At 41.9% G+C, this 20,359-nt stretch overlaps 3 protein-coding genes across 11 annotated transcripts in view; 1 reads left to right on the forward strand and 2 right to left on the reverse strand.

The window, feature by feature from the left end:
* The window catches only part of klc1b (kinesin light chain 1b), a 33,782-nt gene extending 22,066 nt beyond the window's left edge, over positions 1-11,716 (reverse strand). For 4 of the 7 annotated variants that reach the window (XM_061790923.1, XM_061790920.1, XM_061790927.1 and 1 more), the window contains exons 1-6: positions 10,359-10,477; positions 5,206-5,479; positions 4,759-4,989; positions 594-675; positions 227-455; positions 33-120 (exon numbers count right to left, since the gene is read on the reverse strand). In XM_061790923.1, coding sequence (XP_061646907.1) covers positions 33-120; positions 227-455; positions 594-675; positions 4,759-4,989; positions 5,206-5,454 — 879 coding nt within the window. In that variant the 5' untranslated portion in view covers positions 5,455-5,479; positions 10,359-10,477. Of the gene's footprint in view, positions 1-32; positions 121-226; positions 456-593; positions 676-4,758; positions 4,990-5,205; positions 5,480-10,358; positions 10,478-11,564 lie in introns of those variants that run through there. The other 3 variants (XM_061790925.1, XM_061790922.1, XM_061790921.1) reach the window with 2 other exon arrangements.
* On the forward strand, positions 11,132-13,588 carry mrpl2 (mitochondrial ribosomal protein L2). Its single transcript, XM_061790936.1, has 8 exons — positions 11,132-11,235; positions 11,584-11,669; positions 11,744-11,927; positions 12,495-12,636; positions 12,716-12,831; positions 12,893-13,003; positions 13,160-13,233; positions 13,311-13,588. Exons 2-8 carry the CDS (start codon positions 11,595-11,597, stop codon positions 13,518-13,520), a joined length of 912 nt encoding a protein of 303 aa, XP_061646920.1. The 5' UTR covers positions 11,132-11,235; positions 11,584-11,594; the 3' UTR covers positions 13,521-13,588.
* The window catches only part of zmp:0000000755 (phosphofurin acidic cluster sorting protein 2), a 70,262-nt gene continuing 63,464 nt past the window's right edge, over positions 13,562-20,359 (reverse strand). For all 3 annotated transcript variants that reach the window (XM_061790905.1, XM_061790906.1, XM_061790904.1), the window contains 2 exons: positions 17,823-17,936; positions 13,562-16,043 (listed from right to left, as the gene is read on the reverse strand). In XM_061790905.1, coding sequence (XP_061646889.1) covers positions 15,928-16,043; positions 17,823-17,936 — 230 coding nt within the window. In that variant the 3' untranslated portion in view covers positions 13,562-15,927. The remainder of the gene's footprint in view (positions 16,044-17,822; positions 17,937-20,359) is intronic.

Consider the following 20,359-nt stretch of genomic DNA (forward strand, 5'->3'; position numbering starts at 1 on the left):
AGGTATGGTTGCCATGACAATTGGATTCTTACAGCAGGATGGTCTTTCCCCAGGGTTTTCTCCCGGATGGACAGAGCATCGTTGAGAAGATGTGCAGCCTCTTTGTATTTATTCTGATCCCTGAGTAATGAAGATGGAGACAACTGACAATGAGAAGTGACGCAAATCCTAAAACTACAGGAAATATAGGGGCGAGCTGAAACTCTCATATGGAGTCATTTCTGACCTATAAACCAAAGCCAGGATGTTAAGCATAGTAGCCACATCAGGGTGGTCATGTCCAGATGTTTTTTCCAGGTCCTCCAAAGCTTGCTTGCAGAGGGGCACAGCGACCTCGTACCTGCCCTGAGAAGCGTATTGGATCACCAGATTGTGTAGTGTTCTCAGGCGAGCTGGGATTTCGTAGCCTCCCTGCTGGGCTGCAGCCACTGCTGCACTGTTGTGTTGATGCTGCACTGTGGGGCAAAAATGCAAGACAAGCATGAAGCCATCTTAAAAAAAGTAATGTAATTCAATCTCAGTAGTTTTGTGGTCAAAAGTTCAAGTTCTAGAGAATATATAGTATTGTCCTTGCGGAATGCTGTTGGTCTTACTTCCTTGGCCATGCTCTTCCTCATCGTTGGGGAAGAGATCATCCAGTGAGTCCTTTGGTGTTTCTCTGTCCTTTTCCTCCTGCTGAGATTAATAAGAATTTTACTCACAAATATGAAAAAAAATTCTTAAAAGGTGACATTAATTCGAGTCATATATCAAATAAGTGACAATACAAGGTCACATAACTCAAAAGCACTTTGAGGAGATGAATGTCTGACTCAAGTTTAGAGCCATTCTATTCTTTATTTCCATTGGTATGAATCATAATCTAGTTAATCTTTTAAATTGCACAAACTAAAAGCCCATGGGGCTCCACGTCATTTTATTTGGCCCGCAAAAGTTTGCCAAAATTTTCCTTGACTTCTGTTCAAAACCAGCCATAAAAAGGATGATAATCAAATGCAAGCAAAATTATGTAATATGACAGAACATACAATGTAAGGAACAAGAAGTGTAACTTCCTCACACTCTAGCCACAGGCCTAACTCACCTTCTGGAAAGCAAACATCTTAAGCCATATATTTAAAAAACTAGCAGCCAGACTGATCACCACCTGGTGATGAGTTGGCGCCGATGGTGGGGGAAGATGCCGGTCCAATCTGGCAGGCCCAAACGTATCGTGAGGGTCTGGTGGGAACGTCTGGCAGAATCCCCTGTCAGATGTTTCAAATGCCACTTCCAGCATTACTTCACCCACGTCCTAGGGGAGGCGGGGTACATTGAGTCCGAGTGGACCATGCATCCGTGCCTCCATTGCTGAGCCGGCCAACCGGAGCTGTGGCCGTAAGGTGGTTGGTGCCTCTTGTGGCGGCAATCCACGAACCCGTTGGTGGACACCAGCGGTGAGGGATGCCGTCAAGCTGAAAGAAGAGTCCTATCGGGCCTTTTTGGCCTGTGGGACTCCTGAGGCAGCTGATGGGTACCGCCAGGCCAAGCGGAATGCAGCTTTGGTGATCGCTGAGGCAAAAACTCGGGCATGGGAGGAGTTCGATGAGGCCATGGAGAATGACTTCCGGACGGCTTCGAGGAAATTCTGGTCCACCATCCGGCGTCTCAGGAGGGGGAAGCAGGTCACCATCAACACTGAACGTTGATGAGTCGGTGGGGAGAATACTTCGAAGACCTCCTCAATTCAATCGACATGCCTTCCCATGGGGAAGCAGAGTCTGGGGTCTCTGAGGCGGGCTCTCCGATCTCTGGGGTTGAGGTCACCAAGGTGGTTAAAAAGCTCCTCGGTGGTAAGGCCCCCGGGGTGGATGAGATTCGCCCGGTGTTCCTAAAGGCTCTGGATGTTGTGGGGCTGTCGTAGTTGACATGCCTCTGCAAAATCACATGGATATCGGGCACAGTGCCTCTGGATTCGCACACTGGGGTGGTAGAAGGGGGACCGGAGGGTGTGTTCCAATTACAGGGGGAAATCACACTCCTCAGCCTTCCTGGTAAGGTCTATTCAGGGGTGCTGGAGAGGAGTGTCCATCGGGAAGTTGAAATTTCAGATTTGGGAGGAGCAGTGTGGTTTTCATCCTGGCCGTGGAACAGTGGACCAGCTCTTCACTCTCGACAGGGTCCTCGAGGGTGCATGGGAGTTCGCCCAACCAATCTACATGTGTTTTATGGACTTTGAGAAGGCGTTCGACTGTGTCCCTCGGGGAGTCGTGTAGGGGGTGCTTCAGGAGTATGGGGTACTGAACCCCCTGATACGGGCTGTTTGGTCCCTGTATGACCGCATTGCCGGCAGTAAGTCAGACTCGTTTCCGATGAGGGTTGGACTCCACCAAGGCTGCCCTTTGCCACCGATTCTGTTCATAACTTTTATGGACAGAATTTATAGGAGCAGCCAAGGCGTAGAGGGGGTCCAGTTTCGTGGCCTCAGTATTGCGTCGCTGCTTTTTGCAGATGTGGTTCTGCTGGCTTCCTCAAGCAATGATCTCCAACTCTCACTGGAGCGGTTCGCAGCCGAGCGTGAAGCAGCTCGATGAAAATTAGCACCTCCAAATCTGAGACCATAGTCCTCAGTCGGAAAAGGGTGGAGTGCCCTCTCCAGATCGGGGATAAGATCTTGCCCCAAGTGGAGGAGTTCAAATATCTTGGGGTCTTGTTCAGGAGTGAGGGAAGAATGGTAAATGAGATCGACAGGCAGATCAGTACAGCATCTGCGGTGATGCGGACTTTGTATCGGTCCATTGTGGTGAAGAAGGAGCCAAGCCGAAAGATTTACTGGTCGATCCACGTTCACACTGTCCCCTACGGTCACGAGCTGTGGGTCGTGACCGAAAGAACAAGATCCTGGATACAAGCGGCCAAAATGAGTTTCCTCCGCAGGGTGTCCGGGCTCTCCCTTAGAGATAGGGCGAGAAGCTCAGCCATCCGGGAAGATCTCAGAGTAGAGCCGCTGCTCCTCCGCATTGAGAGGAGCCAGATGAAGTGGCTCGGGCATCTGTTTTGGATTCCTCCTGGACGCCTCCCTGGTGAGGTGTTCCGGGCACGTCCCACTGGGAGGAGACCCCGGGGACGACCCAGGACACACTGGAGAGACTACGTCTCTCAGCTTGCCTGGGAACGCCTCGGGATCCCTTCGGAAGAGCTGGAGGGAAGTGGCTGGGGAGAGGGAAGTCTGGGCTTCCCTGGTAAAGCTACTGCCCCCGTGACTCGACCTCAGATAAGCAGAAGAAAATGGATGGATGGATGAATTTTTTTCATTTTAAATTCTATTAAATCTGCCCCCGTTTACAAAAAAAGATGACCAGTTTTGCATTTTGTTTCCTCGCTGTATCGAATGTGAACCAAACTGTGAACTTAAAACCAAGGCATTTACACAATCACGATTTTTGGTATACCGTTACATCCCTTGTGATTCTACATTTATATGGTTTCACCATTGTAACCAAGTTAGACACCCCTGATTAGAATGTTCCTTTTAATGGGTCATTGGAGAGCTTCTTGAACCAAACGTCTGAAATAGTTATCAAGTGACTTGCCTGTGAATATTTTCATTCATCCAGGTAATTTCATTCTTATGGCATTGAATCGATTGTAACTGGACTGTTCTGTTTGTATTAGAAGATGCTTTGCTTCTCATCCGAGCAGGCTTCATCAGTTCATGCAACAAGGCTGGTAGGACACGCTAGCCAGGGTCTGTGTGGAAGACTCAACTATTTAGGCTCCAACTTAGAGACATGGCCCACACTACATATGTAATCATTCTTTTGGAATACAAAAAAGCGGGAGACCCGTTAAGCCGGGTGGCAGAGAGACCATTGTCAGTCCACCACACTCATTGGGTTGAAACTCCCTCATTGATATTTAATTCAGTTATGAAGTGGTTGTGGAGTTACCTAACGGTCAAGGAGGCCATGCTATTAGTCTATTTGTTTTTTTAATTATTGAGTTTCCGCATACATCAGATTGAGGCAATCTGGTGTATGTGGAAACTCAATTGACGCAATCTGGTGTATGCGGTCAAGTGCAGTGAGGAATGCTCATTGGGGAAACCAAGCAACCAATGAGCATACGGCACAACACAGACGGGCAAACTCCTCAGGTCAAGACTCTGCTGTCTACCTGCACCTCCAAGAGAAACGGCACTCTTTTGAGGACAAAAATATGTATATTCTGGACAGGGAAGACAAATGGTTTGAAAGAGGGGTGTGAGAGGCCAGATACACAAAAGTGGAAAACCACTTAACAGAGGAGGGGGCTTACGACATCACCTATCTCCTACTTACAATGCTGCCCTTTTGTCCATTCCAATGAAATTCAATAATTCTGCCTCCAACAAACAGCACAGCCTCCTTGACCATTAGGTAACTCCACGACCACTTTACAACTGAATGGAATATCAATGAGGGAGTTTCCACCCAACGACTCTGGTGGACTGACAATGGCCTCTCGGCCAGGTGGCTTAATGGCTCTCCCCCTTTTTTGTATTCCAAAAGAATGATACATAATTTCTATGGGTTGCCTCTAAGTTGGAGCATAAATAGTTGAATCTTCCACACAAACACTGGCTAGTGCATCCTAACTAAGCCTTGTTGCATGAACTGATGAAGCCTGCTCGGATGAGATCCAAGACATCCAAGATAAACAGAACAGTCCAGTTGCGATTGATTCAATTCACTGAGAATTATCAAGTGACTCTTTTTGTGAGACGGGTTTTGTACTTACAGTGGGGGAGATGTCCTCATCATATTTCTTAAGCTGGTTCATGAATTCCAGATGTTTCTTCTCTTCCTCGAGCTGAGCGACACTTTGCTCGCTCTTTTGCAGCTTCTGTTGGGTGTTGGCCAACTCATCCCGCAACCACTGGTTTTCCTGGCAAAGCCTCCTAACCTGCGCACGCAGCTTCTGCTTCTCGGACTCCACCGCGTTTAGGTGGTTGGACAGGGCCATCATCACCTAGAATGGAAAGAACATTGAAGGAGGTTGGCATTAAACTAAATTAGCCGAAAGGTGCGATGGTAAGAACAGAGTGTGAATGAATTATCTCCACTCAGCTGAGTAAATAATGAGGAAGTGTGAGGAAGCAGAAACACGCAAAATACACGGACGGGTATTATGAGGTTCAACACACATCTCATCCATTTTTATTTCCAATTATTTACACACAGTTACCTGTGCTTCACCAAGTCCCAGCTCAATCATCTCCACTGACTTGCGCAGCAGATTGGACTTCTCATGCACCAGGTTGGCCTCTTCATCCTTCTTTAGGCACTTGATAGTCTCCAAGAGACTGTGGAGAATTGAGTTGTGCTCATTTTTTAGGGCTTCCAGACCCTGGATCACCAGTTTGGTGTTAGAGATGATCTCCTCTTGAGAGAGCTTTTCGAGCTTCTCTTCCCGGGCATAAAGCATGGTGGACATCTTTAGTGGTAGTGTTCAGGGAAACCTGTACACATTACAGAAAGTGTACCATGATATTACACAACTGATAAAAATACAAAGGGAGCCAGAGGTATTAGTTTGACCTATTATTGCCTGACAGTGTAAAGATCTGCCCTATCTTGATGCAGCTTGCTCGTGTGATGGACCAGTCATCCGACAGCTAAGGTGAGGGACATAAACCTACGCATTATTACTATGATGGTGATCATTCAAATCACACAAATCACTTTAGACTGTATGCTGTTTATCATGGTGAAAAGTAATGAATATGTTAAAATGGAACACGCTATTTTCTCTGTCCGATGACTCAATCAGCCGCATCAGTTATACACTACATGAAAAAAGGAACCCTGCCCTTCCAGCTGGGATCCAGAAAGTTGTGAGCACATGTACACACAGTACTTTATCATCAATGAGGATAAAGATGGGGGGGAAACATGCTAATATATACATGGTATTATGACAAAGGGCTGTGGGCATCAATCATAAAAAAATATGTAGAGTATTTGCTTTCTTGTGCAAAGCATGGCTGAGCTGGGTGTCAATGTTAACGTCTCAAAGAGCTGCACCCCTTTAAGGCACAAACCTCACTCATTTCCTTGAAATACAATATTATACTGGCTAACCCACGATAACCACTCAAACTGGGTGTGTTGCTACTATGTACCATTTATGGCTTTATCTTGACGTTATGTGTGTCACATCAAGTGACTGAAATCTGTCAGCAGACTTTTATTTGATGCTACCTGACATTGGCAACAGGTTGAAATGATCTTTTCTTTCTTTCTTTATTCTCAGGTTCATAGACCTTCTTAATCTAATCTCCTGAAAAATACATTATGCTTTCTGTGTGAAGGCATTTTTTCTTGGTAGATTATAGGTTTTTTGGTTTAAGTGAGGTGGCACTAGTTAGAGCATCTGCCTCACAGTTCTGAGGACCGGGGTTCAATCCCTGGCCCCACCTGTGTGGAGTTTGCATGTTCTCCCCGTGCCTGCGTGAGTTTTCTCCGGGCACTCCGGTTTCCTCCCACATCCCAAAAACATGCGTGGTAGGTTAATTGACAACTTTAAATTGTCCGTAGGTGTGAATGTGAGTGTGAATGTTTGTTTGTTTATATGTGCCCTGCGATTGGCTGGCAAGAGGTTCAGGGTGTACCCCGCCTCCTGCCCGATGATAGCTGGGTTAGGCTCCAGCATCCCCGCGACCCATGTGAGGAGAAGCGGCTCAGAAAATGGATGGATGGTTCAAGTGATATCATAGGGGGCTGTTTTGGGGAAATTAGCAGTGGAACCTCCAAAGTCGAATGGGGTGAAATTTGGGGTTCAACCAAACATTTTCCGAAAAATATGCCTCAAGGTCAAATGAAAACTTGAAGGTTCAACAACTATGGTGTTATCACACGGTAGCACAAGTCAGTGAACAACTAAATGTTTTTAGTATGTTTGGGTCCAAGGGAGAATCAGAATTTCAAATTTGGGTCTTGAGCTGTTCTAAAGGATAAACTCAACAAATGTTCTACTTTCTTTCAATTTTTTTTTTGTTCATGCTCTTTTACAAAAATGTAAGCAGCACATTTAAACACCATAAATTAACATGGAGAACATTTATCCCCTGTTTTGAGTGGTTTAAAAGGAGGTCCATATGTAAAAAGACTTGAGGATGCTGAATACAGTTCCAAGTACATGCCAGTCAGAGACAACACTACCTTGATTCAATATAAAAAGGGCTTGTGTCCCTCAGAAGCGGAAGTTAATATTTTGTAAGTCTTTTAAGAGGTACTAAAGTCTGTCAGACCTTTTTTAATGTTTGACATCTACTTTGTTTCCACTTCAAACAAAGCATGCACAAACAAAAGACACAATGTGAATATACCTATGAAGTCGCTTCTCAAGAGTGAAATATTTCATGGTGCTTTCAAGAGCCAATACATATCTTCCATTTTCCATGCACCTGCTTAGTATCAGCATTCGGGCAACCTCACACTTTATAGTTTCAGGTAACACAATAATATGCAATAAACAGATGTTTGAGCTCCTTGCTCCAGCAGATTTCTTTGCAATTAAGTTATATAATCTCAAACCATAAGGGGAGAACAGTATGAATGGTATGTGTTGACATTATTGTACACTGATAAACACGTAGAGAATTATGAAAAGAACAATGATTGGTTCTTAGGTATCTAAAGAGATCTAAAAATAAGCCCCCAATTTAATAATGCAAAGATGTTTGGAAAGGAAGCCATCGTTGAGCTGTTATTATTATTATTGCTGCTCCAACTTGCAACTACGACACTAACCTGTTTCAGTTGCAAATCAGAGCCTTAAGAGTTTCGCATGGAAAATACCTGATGAAATAATGATTTGTCTTCCAGCAAAGGAGCGGCACACACAAAATAGACGGATGGGGCTCATCTGCAAAGATCCTTCTAGAAACAACAAAGGACTCTGTGCGTGCAAAATGGGTTAATGCAAATGAAGGACAGAGCGTGGGAGGGAAAGAGAGGGAGAAAGAGAGAGAGCTGGTATGGGAAGAGAAGGAATGGTGGTGCCTGTAGGATGACGGTGACCTTCCTGCTGCTTCATCGCAACAACCTGCATCAGCTAAGGGCGCACATCCAAAGATGGCCCCGCCCGACACAGGAGGAGGAGAGGAGTGCAGAGGAGCGGATGGGGGGAGGGAGCCATGGAGACGTGCTCTTCTGCTCTCAGACACAAGGGAATGATTGCAACGATGAGACACAACGGGAAAGGCTACACTATGACACACTATAAACCCACAAAATGAGTCTCACATGCCTTCTATGTTTAGGATTAAAACAGGTAAAAGACCATCACAAACAATGTCTGGAGTAGTTAAGATTATTCTGTTGACTCCCATCATCAACAACACAACAGAGGTGGGTAGTAACCGCTCCATTTACTCCGTTATATTTACTCAAGTAACATTTTCGATAACTGTACTTGTCAGGGTACTTTGAATGCACCACACTTTTTACTTGAGTATTTATGTGAACAAGGAGCGATACTTTTACTCCGTTACAATGATCGACATGCCGTTCGCTACTTTTATTTATGCATTCTAACGTGCGCGTCTATTTTTAGACTCCATCTTCAACTTCCACATAGGGCACCAATCACGAATGGCATTTGCCTCCAATTCACCAATCAGCCGACACAAGGCAGTCACATGACCGAGTACATAGCCTTCGCGAGCCAATCAAAATGACTCATTTTGGAGGGGGGGGGGGGGGGGGGTCACTGCCGCACTGTACAGACTCCAAAAAAACAAAAGCTTTGTCACGCAGCTCTTAAATTGTGACTGCCCAAACTTAGATATTTTAGCCCACTTCTAACATGAGAAAACACCTTGCGGTAAGTTGCAGATGTTTCTACTGTTGTTTTGGGAGTGGAAATGGCAACATTAGCCCTATCCTATGGTGTTGCACACGCACACTTACAAGCACTCAGGACAGTCCAGTCTGTTGATGAAAGTAAGACTAAAGCGCTGAAGAGGCAAGTCTCTTGGTTACATTTTAAAATGTGTATCAGTGGTGTGTTTTTTACAGACAAGATGACTCAGGTTTGCTGGTGATCAAAGGTCACAAAATAATGCTGCAATCATAACACCTCTAGTCCAGAATCCAACGTAATACTCATGACAACCAATTAAATAACCAAAAGAAGCAAACTATTATTCAGATGTTGGGCCTTATGATACTCAAAGCACAGATGAACTACAACTTGACTGAAAATGGCACACTTTTCGTGCTGCAAAATCTTAAAGCAAAGCAAACCTCAGTCATATCGACCAGCCTTATTCCTTTAGGAAACATGCAACGCGGATTTGTCTGTGACATAATCAGGGAAGAGAGTGGTGCATTAGTGTGTGTGTTTCAATGCCAGTAGATGACGAGAGTGAGGCTTGGGATGGAAACCGAAATCAAAATAGAGCAGAGGCATTGGTAAACAATGTGTCATTGTCAGCAGCACATCTCCAGATCATATTACGTAGTTTTACATCAACGGATGCCATCATCCACCCGTTTCCGGCAAGTGTCCATTTGTGCATGACCCGCAGACACAAGGCAGAGAGGCAGTCATCAAGGAGGGTGTGGTGGGCTGACCATGAGAAAAAATGAGCGATATGCCACGGACACCGACCACGTGCACCCATGACTTCACTGTAACCAGCTTATAGATGATGCCTTTTTGTCACTGATGACCATGATATATGAGTTTTACTAATAACTCACATTTCTGTTTAGGCCTGTAAACAAAGGTTACCATCTACAACACCGCCATTTACCTTGACAGCAAGAAGAGATGATACATTTGCCCAACTCAAAAGTAAAAATATCTATGATTTGGACGTTTTATGATAATGAGCCACAGTTTCAAGCCAAGTAAACCAGGACTTCCAAAACTGTACCTAAAGTTAGAGCACATTTTGGTTCAATTACTTGACCATTATTACCTTATGTTCTGTTACAGCTACTGCATTCCACTGAACGCTACATTAGGCATAATATAACAATTCCGTACATGCCACGTTGTCCTCAACTATGACGTAATAGATATGTATATATTATGTATTTTAAGGATGACGTTCCAGACTACGTCGCTGTACATATGTACGGAGAAGTTTTGACCAATGTTAAGCGTAAAGCTTTAAAGCTTGGTTCCGCTCTGTTGTCAGACACTATGTATTTAGCCCGGTTAGCCTGTTAGCATCACCACTCCCTGTTTGTTGCGGACTCACTGCATTTAAACTCCCAAGGCGCTAGTTTAAGCGTGCAGTTTTGGAAATGGAAGCTATATTGATAAAAAAGTGACTCTGATGCTTAAATTCATTTTTATATCTCGACAACATAAAGAACCCTTACCGACAGCCAGAACCTTCGGCTAAACCAGCCCCTTTAAATCCAAAATGTCTTCAAAACTGCAAAATTCTCCCATCAGCCGTTGCGGCGAAGCAAAGCTCAGTGACGTAATGTTTTGTTTTCGCTCTCTATCCTCGCCAAATAGAACGTTTTTAAATATATATTTTTTAGTATAATTGTGAAATATGACTAAAACCTTGGTCATTATAAAGAATAAAGCATGTCTATGAATATCAAAAACTTAAAACGCATCTTAAGAAAAGAAAAAGAAGAAGAAGAAAAAAAAACGCCAAACGTGAATGCTGGAAAATACGAGCTGATACTGTCACCTGGTGGTCACATATTTTTGGTACCCAAAATTTCATTTCATTTCATTTAGCATTCTGAATTTAAACGCATTATTTTGTCTTGTAAGACACGTCACGTTAAGAAATTGCCCCCAATAACACAAATTGTCGAAAGCGTATACAACTATGTTGGTACATTACAGGAGTAAATGAAATTGATGTCAGTGGAGGTATCTGTTTGACACTATTCTGTGTTCCGTCCCTTATACATGTCAGTAAATACAGGAGGATTTATAAATATCACGTCGTTTACATTTACGCTTAATAGTTCAGATATCATGCCACTCAGATGCCACATTGCACTAGAATGAAACAATCCATTGTAGTACCACGTTATAAACGATTAGCTATTAACATATAGTGAATGATAGGTAAAACTATCATAATAAAGTTTAATACACTTATTTTCTTTAACAGAGTTTAACAAATGAACAGGACTAGTTGTCCGGAAATGCATCATCATCATGCGACGCGGCGTGCGAGCTCACGAAGGACGCCAGGGATAAAATTGGCATGAAATGAAACGGAGAAAGGTTTGTTTTTTCATTGATTACGAGTTTTTGGTTTTTATTCGATTTTATTATGAAAAATTAACGCAATTGTATACATGTATATTATTAATGCAACGTCAGCCTGTTTAAAATACATCTTCATCTACCCCTTAACCTCTACAAGTAGCCACACACTATGCTAGTATTAAGTGATACTAGTACCACTAAGGTTAACGATGACAATAGGTATTGGTGAAACTGTAGTTTTATAGCGTTTACTACAAGCAGGAAAATGTTAAAATACACCCAAGCGAATGAATTAGCCCAGGGAGAGAAATAGAACAACAACAACCAAGCATCTAACAGTGTACCTTTTTGTGTGCTGTGCAGCTCTTGTAGGAATGATGGCGGTGTCTTGTTTGGCTCGAGCCCTGCGGTCCCTCTCCGTCTCCCAGCCTGCTCTGTTGTCGTCTCAGGTCAACATCTTATGCCACAAGGGACACATGAAAACAGTGCAAGCAGCTAATATGGAGTTTGTCTGCGTTGACAGGTCCAATTGCGTGTTGGGGCGTGTGCTCCAGTGTTATTGCAACTGGGTGCATCCAGGGCAGCGCCTTGCCGTGGCTTCCTCACCACAGCATCTCTGGAGCAGAACAGAACTTGGTGGAAGCAGAGGGAGAAGTATTCAGTCAGACCAATGGGGATGAAAAAGACAGGAGGAAGAGATCACACAGGTAAGAACGTGTATGTGGCTTAACTAGTTAAGCTACATTTCTCAGTAGCGTGGTCGTAGCGTAGCTGCTTTTCATTCGCAAAGCAACATTACTGATCACCTAGTGATAGCGTGGTATGTTCACAGACGCTACATTTCCCTATGCAGGTCTAAACCTTAAATGCATCTCATAGCTATTTTGTTGTGTTGTGTTTAAAGGACCACTTCCAAGTTTTGAATAGTGTCATTTGTTTTAGGGAAAAAAATGGATTAAAATCAGAAAAATCTTTTTTTATGCCGTATCGCCCAGCCCTAATTGGAGTGATATCCCCATTTATTTGCTTTTTGGGGGATTTTTCATGTCAATTCTAAGGGAGCGTCAATTATTTGCTAATTTTCGCTGTTGGCAGTCAGGCCCTGTCCCTCTTCTTCACTGTATTCCTCACTGTATTCCGACATTCCAAAAACATTGTTAGGTTAATTCATTCATGAAGATTCTAAATTGGGCCTACGTGTGGTTGTTTGTCTCAATGTACTCTGTCCAGGGTTTACAATAATGGTAATCTACTCCTGTTTTGGTGCTTCTAAGGTAAAATCAGAGTACATGGTATCGGCGGCGGTCACAAACAAAAGTATCGCTGGATTGACTTCCAGCGTCTGCGCTATGAGGAAGATGGAGAAGGGCAGCCATTTGACGAGAAAGTTGTTTACGTGCGATATGATCCGTGCAGGTGAGCTCTATCTTCCCATTCAACATGTCAAGCAAAAGTTGATTGGCTGTCTTCATCCGGCCCATTGTGTTCTTACCAGGTCAGCTGACATCGCCCTGGTGGTTGGAGGTAACCGCAAAAGATGGATCATCGCTACAGAGAACATGCAGGCTGGAGACATCATTAAAACATCGCCCGTCATTGGACGCATGGCAGGTATGAGAAGTAGACCAAGACAAGGTCTGTTTTTGATGAGGGATTGATGATTGTTTTACAGTGTCAGCAAATGAGGGTGATGCCTACCCACTGGGAGCACTTCCTATGGGCACCCTGGTCAACAATCTGGAGGTACAACCTGGGAAAGGGTCAGAGTATATTCGGGCTGCAGGTAAATTGTTTACAGGTTTTTTCTTCTTTGCATAGAATTTATCCTTATTTCCCTCACAGTGTTAAAACAAATATCAATTCCATGAAGATCTCCAAATGGAATAGGACTGCTTAATGTAGTGAGTTTGTCATAAATCTATTTCATTGTCTTTATCAGGAACAAGTGGTGTTCTCCTTCGTAAAGTAAATGGAACAGCCATTGTTCAGCTTCCTTCAAAGCAGCAGGTTCAGGTGAGCTCATGACCGCCGCACTACCTAGTAAGTAATCTGCGGAAACGTCAATGTCATTGTGACACATACACACACAGGTACTGGAGACCTGCATGGTAACAGTGGGCCGTGTGTCCAACGTGGACCACAACAAAAGGATCATCGGCAAAGCGGGCCGCAATCGCTGGCTGGGCATTCGGCCGTCGAGCGGGCTGTGGCAGAGGAAGGGCGGCTGGGCAGGACGCAAGATTAAACCGTTGCCTCCGATGAAGAGTTACGTCAACTTGCCCTCGATCTCTGCTAACTGAATATGACACATGCTTCAAATAAAGGAATGCTTGTTTGTACAGAAGATTAAAAATTTTATTTAAGACAACTGCTTGTGAGAGCATGGAAAGAAAGAAAAAAAAACAATATAAAAATCCAAAACATATTTACAACTATAGTAAAACATGCGGAGTAACCCATATTTTTTTTAGTGGTAAATTTAAAAATACTGTCACGTTCTTTAAAATAGGGTTTGTGCAAAGACACTGGGTGGCATCTGAAGCGACTGGACCAATGAGATGGTATGCTGTCGTCTTTCCTGTTGGATTACTTAAAGTTGGATTTAAGAGCGGTGACAAGAGAGTGCAGCCTCTCATTGGTCCTGCCTTGTAAAACACCCCCTTGCTACGGTGAGATTTAGGGCAAAGATGGACTTTAGGTCTAATACATCAGAACACACTTGACACTTATGCCCATTGAATATTTGAAATCACTTGATAATTTCCCTCACAAAACTCAGCCCTGCTTTACAGCCAAAGTTCAGTAATATATTATCTCGGGGCCAGTTGGTGTCCAAGACAAGACGGTGACCCCTCTTATAAAGCAGGATACGAAATATGACTGTATTGTCTGCAGGCAGACTGCATGGTGACAGTTACAAAATAAGTGGCAAAAGGGGAAGAAACAGATGGCTACAATGTGTTCAGGACCCACGAGGGAGCTTGAAGCCATCAAACACACACTTGACACAACCAGTAAACAGTCTTATCATGTCTATAGGTAGTGGTTTACATTTGAAAAAGAACACCTCAAAACCAAACTTTCCCAATTTGTGTGTCAATGTGTATCCAACCACTTAAAAAGTGCATTACAAAGTAAGGAAAATGTAGGAGAAATGACAGTGTTGTATTGAACAGAACTTGAGTTGTGGAAATATACTGAATTTGGCTTTTTCTCAACAAATAAAAAGAAGCTAATTGTGCTTTCAATTTAGTCAAAGGGCAATTTGCAAATCAGAATAACACATTTTGTATATATTTATATACAATACTTTAAAAGCTTTTCACTCTAGAAAAAGCAACAACACAAAAGGCCTTTTGTCCATAGGATTCCTACAGCGAAGGTTTCACGTAGTAATAGGAAGTACCATCAAATGTAGAAGAGACACACACACACTCACACACACATACATAGGCAGTGATTTGGACATCTGGCAAGACTCCATAGACTTTTCATTGTAATTGCATTACGCTTGGCAGTAATGTCAAAGCAGGTTTCCAATCACAAACACTTGAAGAAACATTCCCCAACAAGCCAACAAAATAGTGAGCAACCAACTGACCAGAATGTTTACGTATTAAGTGCATCTACAGCCACAGTGATGCTGTATAAAACTTGGTTAGGATGTACACACACCTTTTGATTCATAAATACAATTTGATTACTCCAAACAATTCAGTAATGCTAATACTGATTTATACCACATATGCATCATGTAGGAGTTTGTTTTGAAGCAGGCCAAAAGCTTGTGGGACAGACACAAACTTGACTTTGGCACATCACTGCACATTTGGATTCGCCACTATCTGCGAAATTAATTGGGGTCTGTGAGACGCCAAAGCATCATGATCAGCCCAAATGCTGTTCATCCGAAAAGGCCCCAAAAAAAAAAGCTTCACCTTGGTAAATTACAAACATATCAGGGCTTAGAAAAAGCTAATTTGGCATTCAGCTATTGGGGATTTGTTTGTTTTTGTGTCATGATACCCAGTTTCTAAGTGACTCAAGTCTTCAGGATGGGAATTACTTGAACTTTCGAGTGATAAAAATGTGCGTTAGTCAATTATAGCTACCTTCCAGAATACCTTTGTTGTTTCAAAGTACACTGAAGTCTTGTTTGCTTTGCAGTGAGCAGTTGGAAAAAAGCAAAGGGATGAAAAGAAAAGAGGGTTTCTGTCAAGATTCACAGCAATATTCCAACTAACACAGCTTCAAAATCTCACACACGCCACTGCACATCACCATCGCACTCCTCCCTTCTCTACAGAGTAACAATACATGTAGGATTTCACAGAAATAATAACATGTTAACAAAAAAAAAAGTGCAAACATAGCTGCCATTGTCAAAATGTGGCAAATCGTCAAACAAGCCAAATGACCTCTAGGGCTGTAGCACAAGTCTTACAAAATAGTACTTGTTCTTTTTGTAGTGTGTAATTAAAAAACAAAAAAAGAAAGGAAGGAAAAGAACAATCAACAGCTAACAACATCAAAAACACCGGAAGGACAACATGAAAGTGTGTATTGACCACACGGATGTGAAGTCAGTAAAATTTCCACAGGAAAACTATTACTGCCGTTGGCTTTCCCTCAAATTCTGTGGAGTCTCTGGGTGAGACAAGTGCAGCGCAGAAGAGTCTGGCGGTTCCAAACGGACGGCTGCTGAGGTCACACGGGTTTGGTGTAACCGAAGATTCCCACCGGGAAGTGCTTGACGTGAGTTGGCCACTGGGCAGCAAGTTGGAAAAACTTGACATCATTCCACTCCACTCCGTCGATAGTGACTATAAGAGTTGAAAGAGGAAAATGAGGAAATCAATTAAAAATTAAAGGATTTTACTGATACAAAAGATATATAATGAACGGGTGGTCCTTGGTTTACAGCAGAGTTCCATTCCTACAGCAGCAGCGTAACCCGAATTTGTGGGTCAATGTCACAACAGAATGTATTTGGTATCCTCATCAGAATTGCTCAATAATCATGAAACTGTAGCTGAATAATAATAATAACTATCTTCCTATAAGTGGCCAAACATTTGCACCCATAGTAATAAAGTGTTTCTTTCATTGTATACCTTTTTGATTAAATGATAAAATATATTTTTTAAATGCATGCTTTCGTTGCCCACCAGTTATTTGATAAAACGAGTCATTTTGATCATGTATATTCTTTTTTAATAATGTAACTAAACATTTTGCATGTGTCGCTGAATTTGCTGTCCACTCTTGTCATTATGTGGCAATTGCCCAGTTACATTACGAGCAGCATTTTGTCTTTCAACAGAGGCTGAAAAAGTGGCGAGTTGCAATTCAAATATTTACACTTGACGTTTACTTAGGTTTCATCATATCACGTGTATAGTTGGATGTTGTCAAGCTAAACATGATCCTCACCCTGTCACAGTGAAAGGTCAATTGAAATAAAAACCTCAGAAATGTAAAATATATTTGTTAAACAGTAGACTGTTGCTTACTGTACCATGTTGCCAAGTGAAGGTCAACCATGTGCTTATTAAATGCTAACATTGGCCCAAAATGTCCACCATTTCAGCATGCTCACATTTTCATGTTTGCATGTACATTGTCTGCTTTCAGTTAATTTCGAAAAAGAAAGGTGGAAGCTTGACCAATATGCATTTCTAATTACTCAATACAATGAATATGAAGTTCAGTGGAAAATCTAAGCTATTTTGGATGAAATGGGCCAGTCTTAAAGGCGCGTTATATGGTGATATTAACACTTATAGTTGGAACGTGTCAGTCTACCACAGACATACGCTACCGCAGTAGTAGTAGTCACAGTCATAATTACAGTAAATATTTGTATGAAAAACACCAGGGGCGGGGCAAAGCATAGCCTGCGGGACATATACAGCCCGCTCAGTTTTTTTAAATCCAGACCACCGAATAGTTACCTGTACTGTACTGTCACTCTCTGGCCGACGGTTTAGGACATTAAAAGCCAGAACCAACAGATTAAGAAAGTTGTTATGAGTGCTGTAATTGCACTGAATACTATCGATAAGCTAGCCATAAGCTACAGTACATCTATACAGAATTTCACATTCCTCTAATTCTTTTCATAGATCCCCTTACTGCACTCCAAGACCCTTTATTTACAGCCAGGATCCTCTTTTGTTATTTAATGTGTAACTTTTTATTATTATTGTGTGATAATACACTTTTATATTTTCCAAATGGCCCATTTGGAGAATGCACCTTTAATTTTATCGTACCTGTTACATTTTCAATAAAGACGTTTTTTTTTGTCATTCTCATTACATTGTCAAAAGTCCTGTAATATTTTTTGCATTCATTTAATTTAATTGGTAATTTATTAAAATATTCCATAGTAAAACACATATTTCTTCATTGCATTCAATAATTGGTTAATTATTTACATTAATTATTGATCATAACATTTAAAAATGAAAATACATTATTTTATTATTAATTAAAATAAAAATCTTTTATACAGTACTGTATTCGTATGCACTGAATGTCCGTCCTGTCGTCAAGTGAGCAATGTTAGAACTGAAATCCACACCAGGGGGCAATGTTACCTCTCAGCATCGTGTGCTGGTGCTTTGCTGTGCAGATCAACCTGCTGATTCCGTCTATAACTTGGCTCTTTGAGTCCAGCTCTTTCTCCTTCGGCTTCTTGCTGAGAAAAATAACTGCAGGGAGAAGCAGGGCACATCAAATATACATAAGTGATTGACTTCGTTTCCCATAAGCAATAATTAAGAAAGCAACAGGTAGTTTTTTTTCCTTGCATTGAGGTGGAATTATGGAAGGCTCTATGAAAGACTTTATAGTATATATAACGAGAATAGTCATAGACTTATAACAATAAGCTAAAAAAAAAAAAAATTGCAATCCCAGCTGCAATCCCAGCTGAATTCAGGTGTAAGACTGACTACACCTTGGATTGGTTGTCGGTCGATCACAGGGCACAAAGACAGAAAACCATTCACACTTTCAGTGGAAATTGAACTTGATCATCAGTGACTCCTCCAGTACAGCGAAGTTGTAATATTCAGTGGAAAAAAGTAGCTAATTTTACAAGGATAAAGTTGTAATACCATACAAATGAGAAAAAAGTCAAACTATTACATGAAGGCAGAATCGTTGAAACATGCATACATATAGGATAGGGTTGAAATAATACAGTAGAATACACTACAATAAAAAAAATCAAGTTGAAATATTACAAGAAAAGCGACAATTTTACAACAATAAAGTGGAAATTTTACAAGAATACAACTGAAATGAGAACAGTTCAATTATTACTAGAAAAAGAAAAAATATTAAGAGTGAAACGATTCACTTTAGCAATGATTCGATTCTTATCACGATTCTTGGTTACTGATTCGATTCAAGGATGACATTGATTTATTTAGAACGATACAATCCGAAACGATTCAGTGGCTGGAAATCGATTAAGTAACTTTTTAGCCAAAAATTCATCCAGTGTGACTGTGAAATAAATACCTGAATACTGGACAGTGCAGGTGAAATTTCTTGGATGGTTGTTGTTTTTGTGTAAGGGAATCGGGTAAAAGGTAATAATGGTCATTAAATATGAAGATTTTCCTGATGCACCTCCTTTTATGTGTCTTATTGTGTACCGTACTCTGTGTGTTTTCTAATGGACTAAGAGTCTGCTTGATAAAGGTTGACTGGATTGCTTTGTAATAAAACAATGGGGAAAACAGCAACTTGTTGTTATTTATAATATTTCAGCTATGAATTTACTTGTTGGGCCAGTTTTTTTCCCCCTAAAAGAGATGTTTAATTGGTGTTCGAATTATGAGGGGGTCCTTGGAAAAAATTTCTGTTCTAAACAGTTAAATACTAATGGCTAAAACAAAGCACTGTGAAGTTTTCATGAGGAAAATCTTATCAGAATAGTATTAATAATACATAGAGAGCTAAATAAATGAACAAACCTGCTCTTAGTAGCACAAACATGAGAAACATTCTCGCAAGCCTCCTCCTCTTCTGCCATCCACCAGACAGAAAAACAACACACACACATACTGTGGTGACTCATCCAACCACTAGGGGCACTACGGAGAAGAGTGACTAGATTTAGGACGTAGAAAAGGGAAACGAAGAAGAGACAGTAAAGAAGAAAGTGGCCAACCGTGCTAACAACAGTGTCCTAACTGAAAAGAAATCAAGCGAAGTACGAGGTGTTTTCCTTGGAAATACAACATACACACTCCATATAAAGCCTGCAATGCTTAAATCCAGTACGTTATTTCCCACTATCATTACAATTGATTGCCTTTTAAAACAATTGAAATATATTTACGCCTGGAAGACAAATTTTCCATGCACAGATCGATCCAGTTGGATCGTAGGAATATAAATCGATACGATGAATGAATCGTTACACCACTAAAAAATATTGCTATAATTTTAAGTACACCTACGTTAAAATGGACTGTTGAGGATCTTATCGCTTTAGATACTACACATGAGAAAGAACTACGCACACAGAATAATCTGTTTTGGTGGATTTGCTTGCCTTATTATTTGAATCGTGTTTTTAATTTATATTTATAGTTATAAATTATACCTGATGAGTATATGGCAGGTCTCTACAGATAGAGTGGCTGCTGGTCTCAGACTATTGTCTTTACATAAATTTTTATCCACAGGCACTTGGGCAGACACAGCAGGTGAGGCTGGGGGACACCACCTCATCCACACGCACTATCAGCACTGGGGCGGCCCGAGGAAGTGTCTACTCTCCGCTGCCTCTCTCTCTTTAGATGCACGACTGCACCTCAACGTACCCAGCTATCAAACTTCTGAAGTTTGCAGACGACACTACAGTCATCGGCCTAATCAAAGAGGGAGATGAATCTGCATATCGACAGGAAGTGGAGCGGCTGGAGCTTGGGTGCACCTGACACAACCTGGAGCTGAACATGCTCAAGACTGTACAGATGATCGTGGACTTCAGGAAGCATCCTTCGTCACAGCTACTCCTCACGCTGTCCAACTGCCCTGTGTCAACCGTCGAAACCTTCAAGTTCCTGGGAATTATAGTCTTTCAGGACCTGAAGTGGGAGACCAACAACAACCC

This window comes from Phyllopteryx taeniolatus, chromosome 11 (genome assembly GCF_024500385.1).
Source record: "Phyllopteryx taeniolatus isolate TA_2022b chromosome 11, UOR_Ptae_1.2, whole genome shotgun sequence".
Taxonomy (NCBI): domain Eukaryota; kingdom Metazoa; phylum Chordata; class Actinopteri; order Syngnathiformes; family Syngnathidae; genus Phyllopteryx; species Phyllopteryx taeniolatus.

Coding starts and splice junctions, on each gene's coding strand:
- mrpl2 (XM_061790936.1), top strand. CDS start 11,595: ATGATGGCGGTGTCTTGTTTGGCTCGAGCCCTGCGGTCCCTCTCCGTC. Junction 12,832..12,892: donor CGTCATTGGACGCATGGCAG/GTATGAGAAGTA, acceptor ATTGTTTTACAG/TGTCAGCAAATGAGGGTGAT. Junction 13,234..13,310: donor CTTCAAAGCAGCAGGTTCAG/GTGAGCTCATGA, acceptor ATACACACACAG/GTACTGGAGACCTGCATGGT.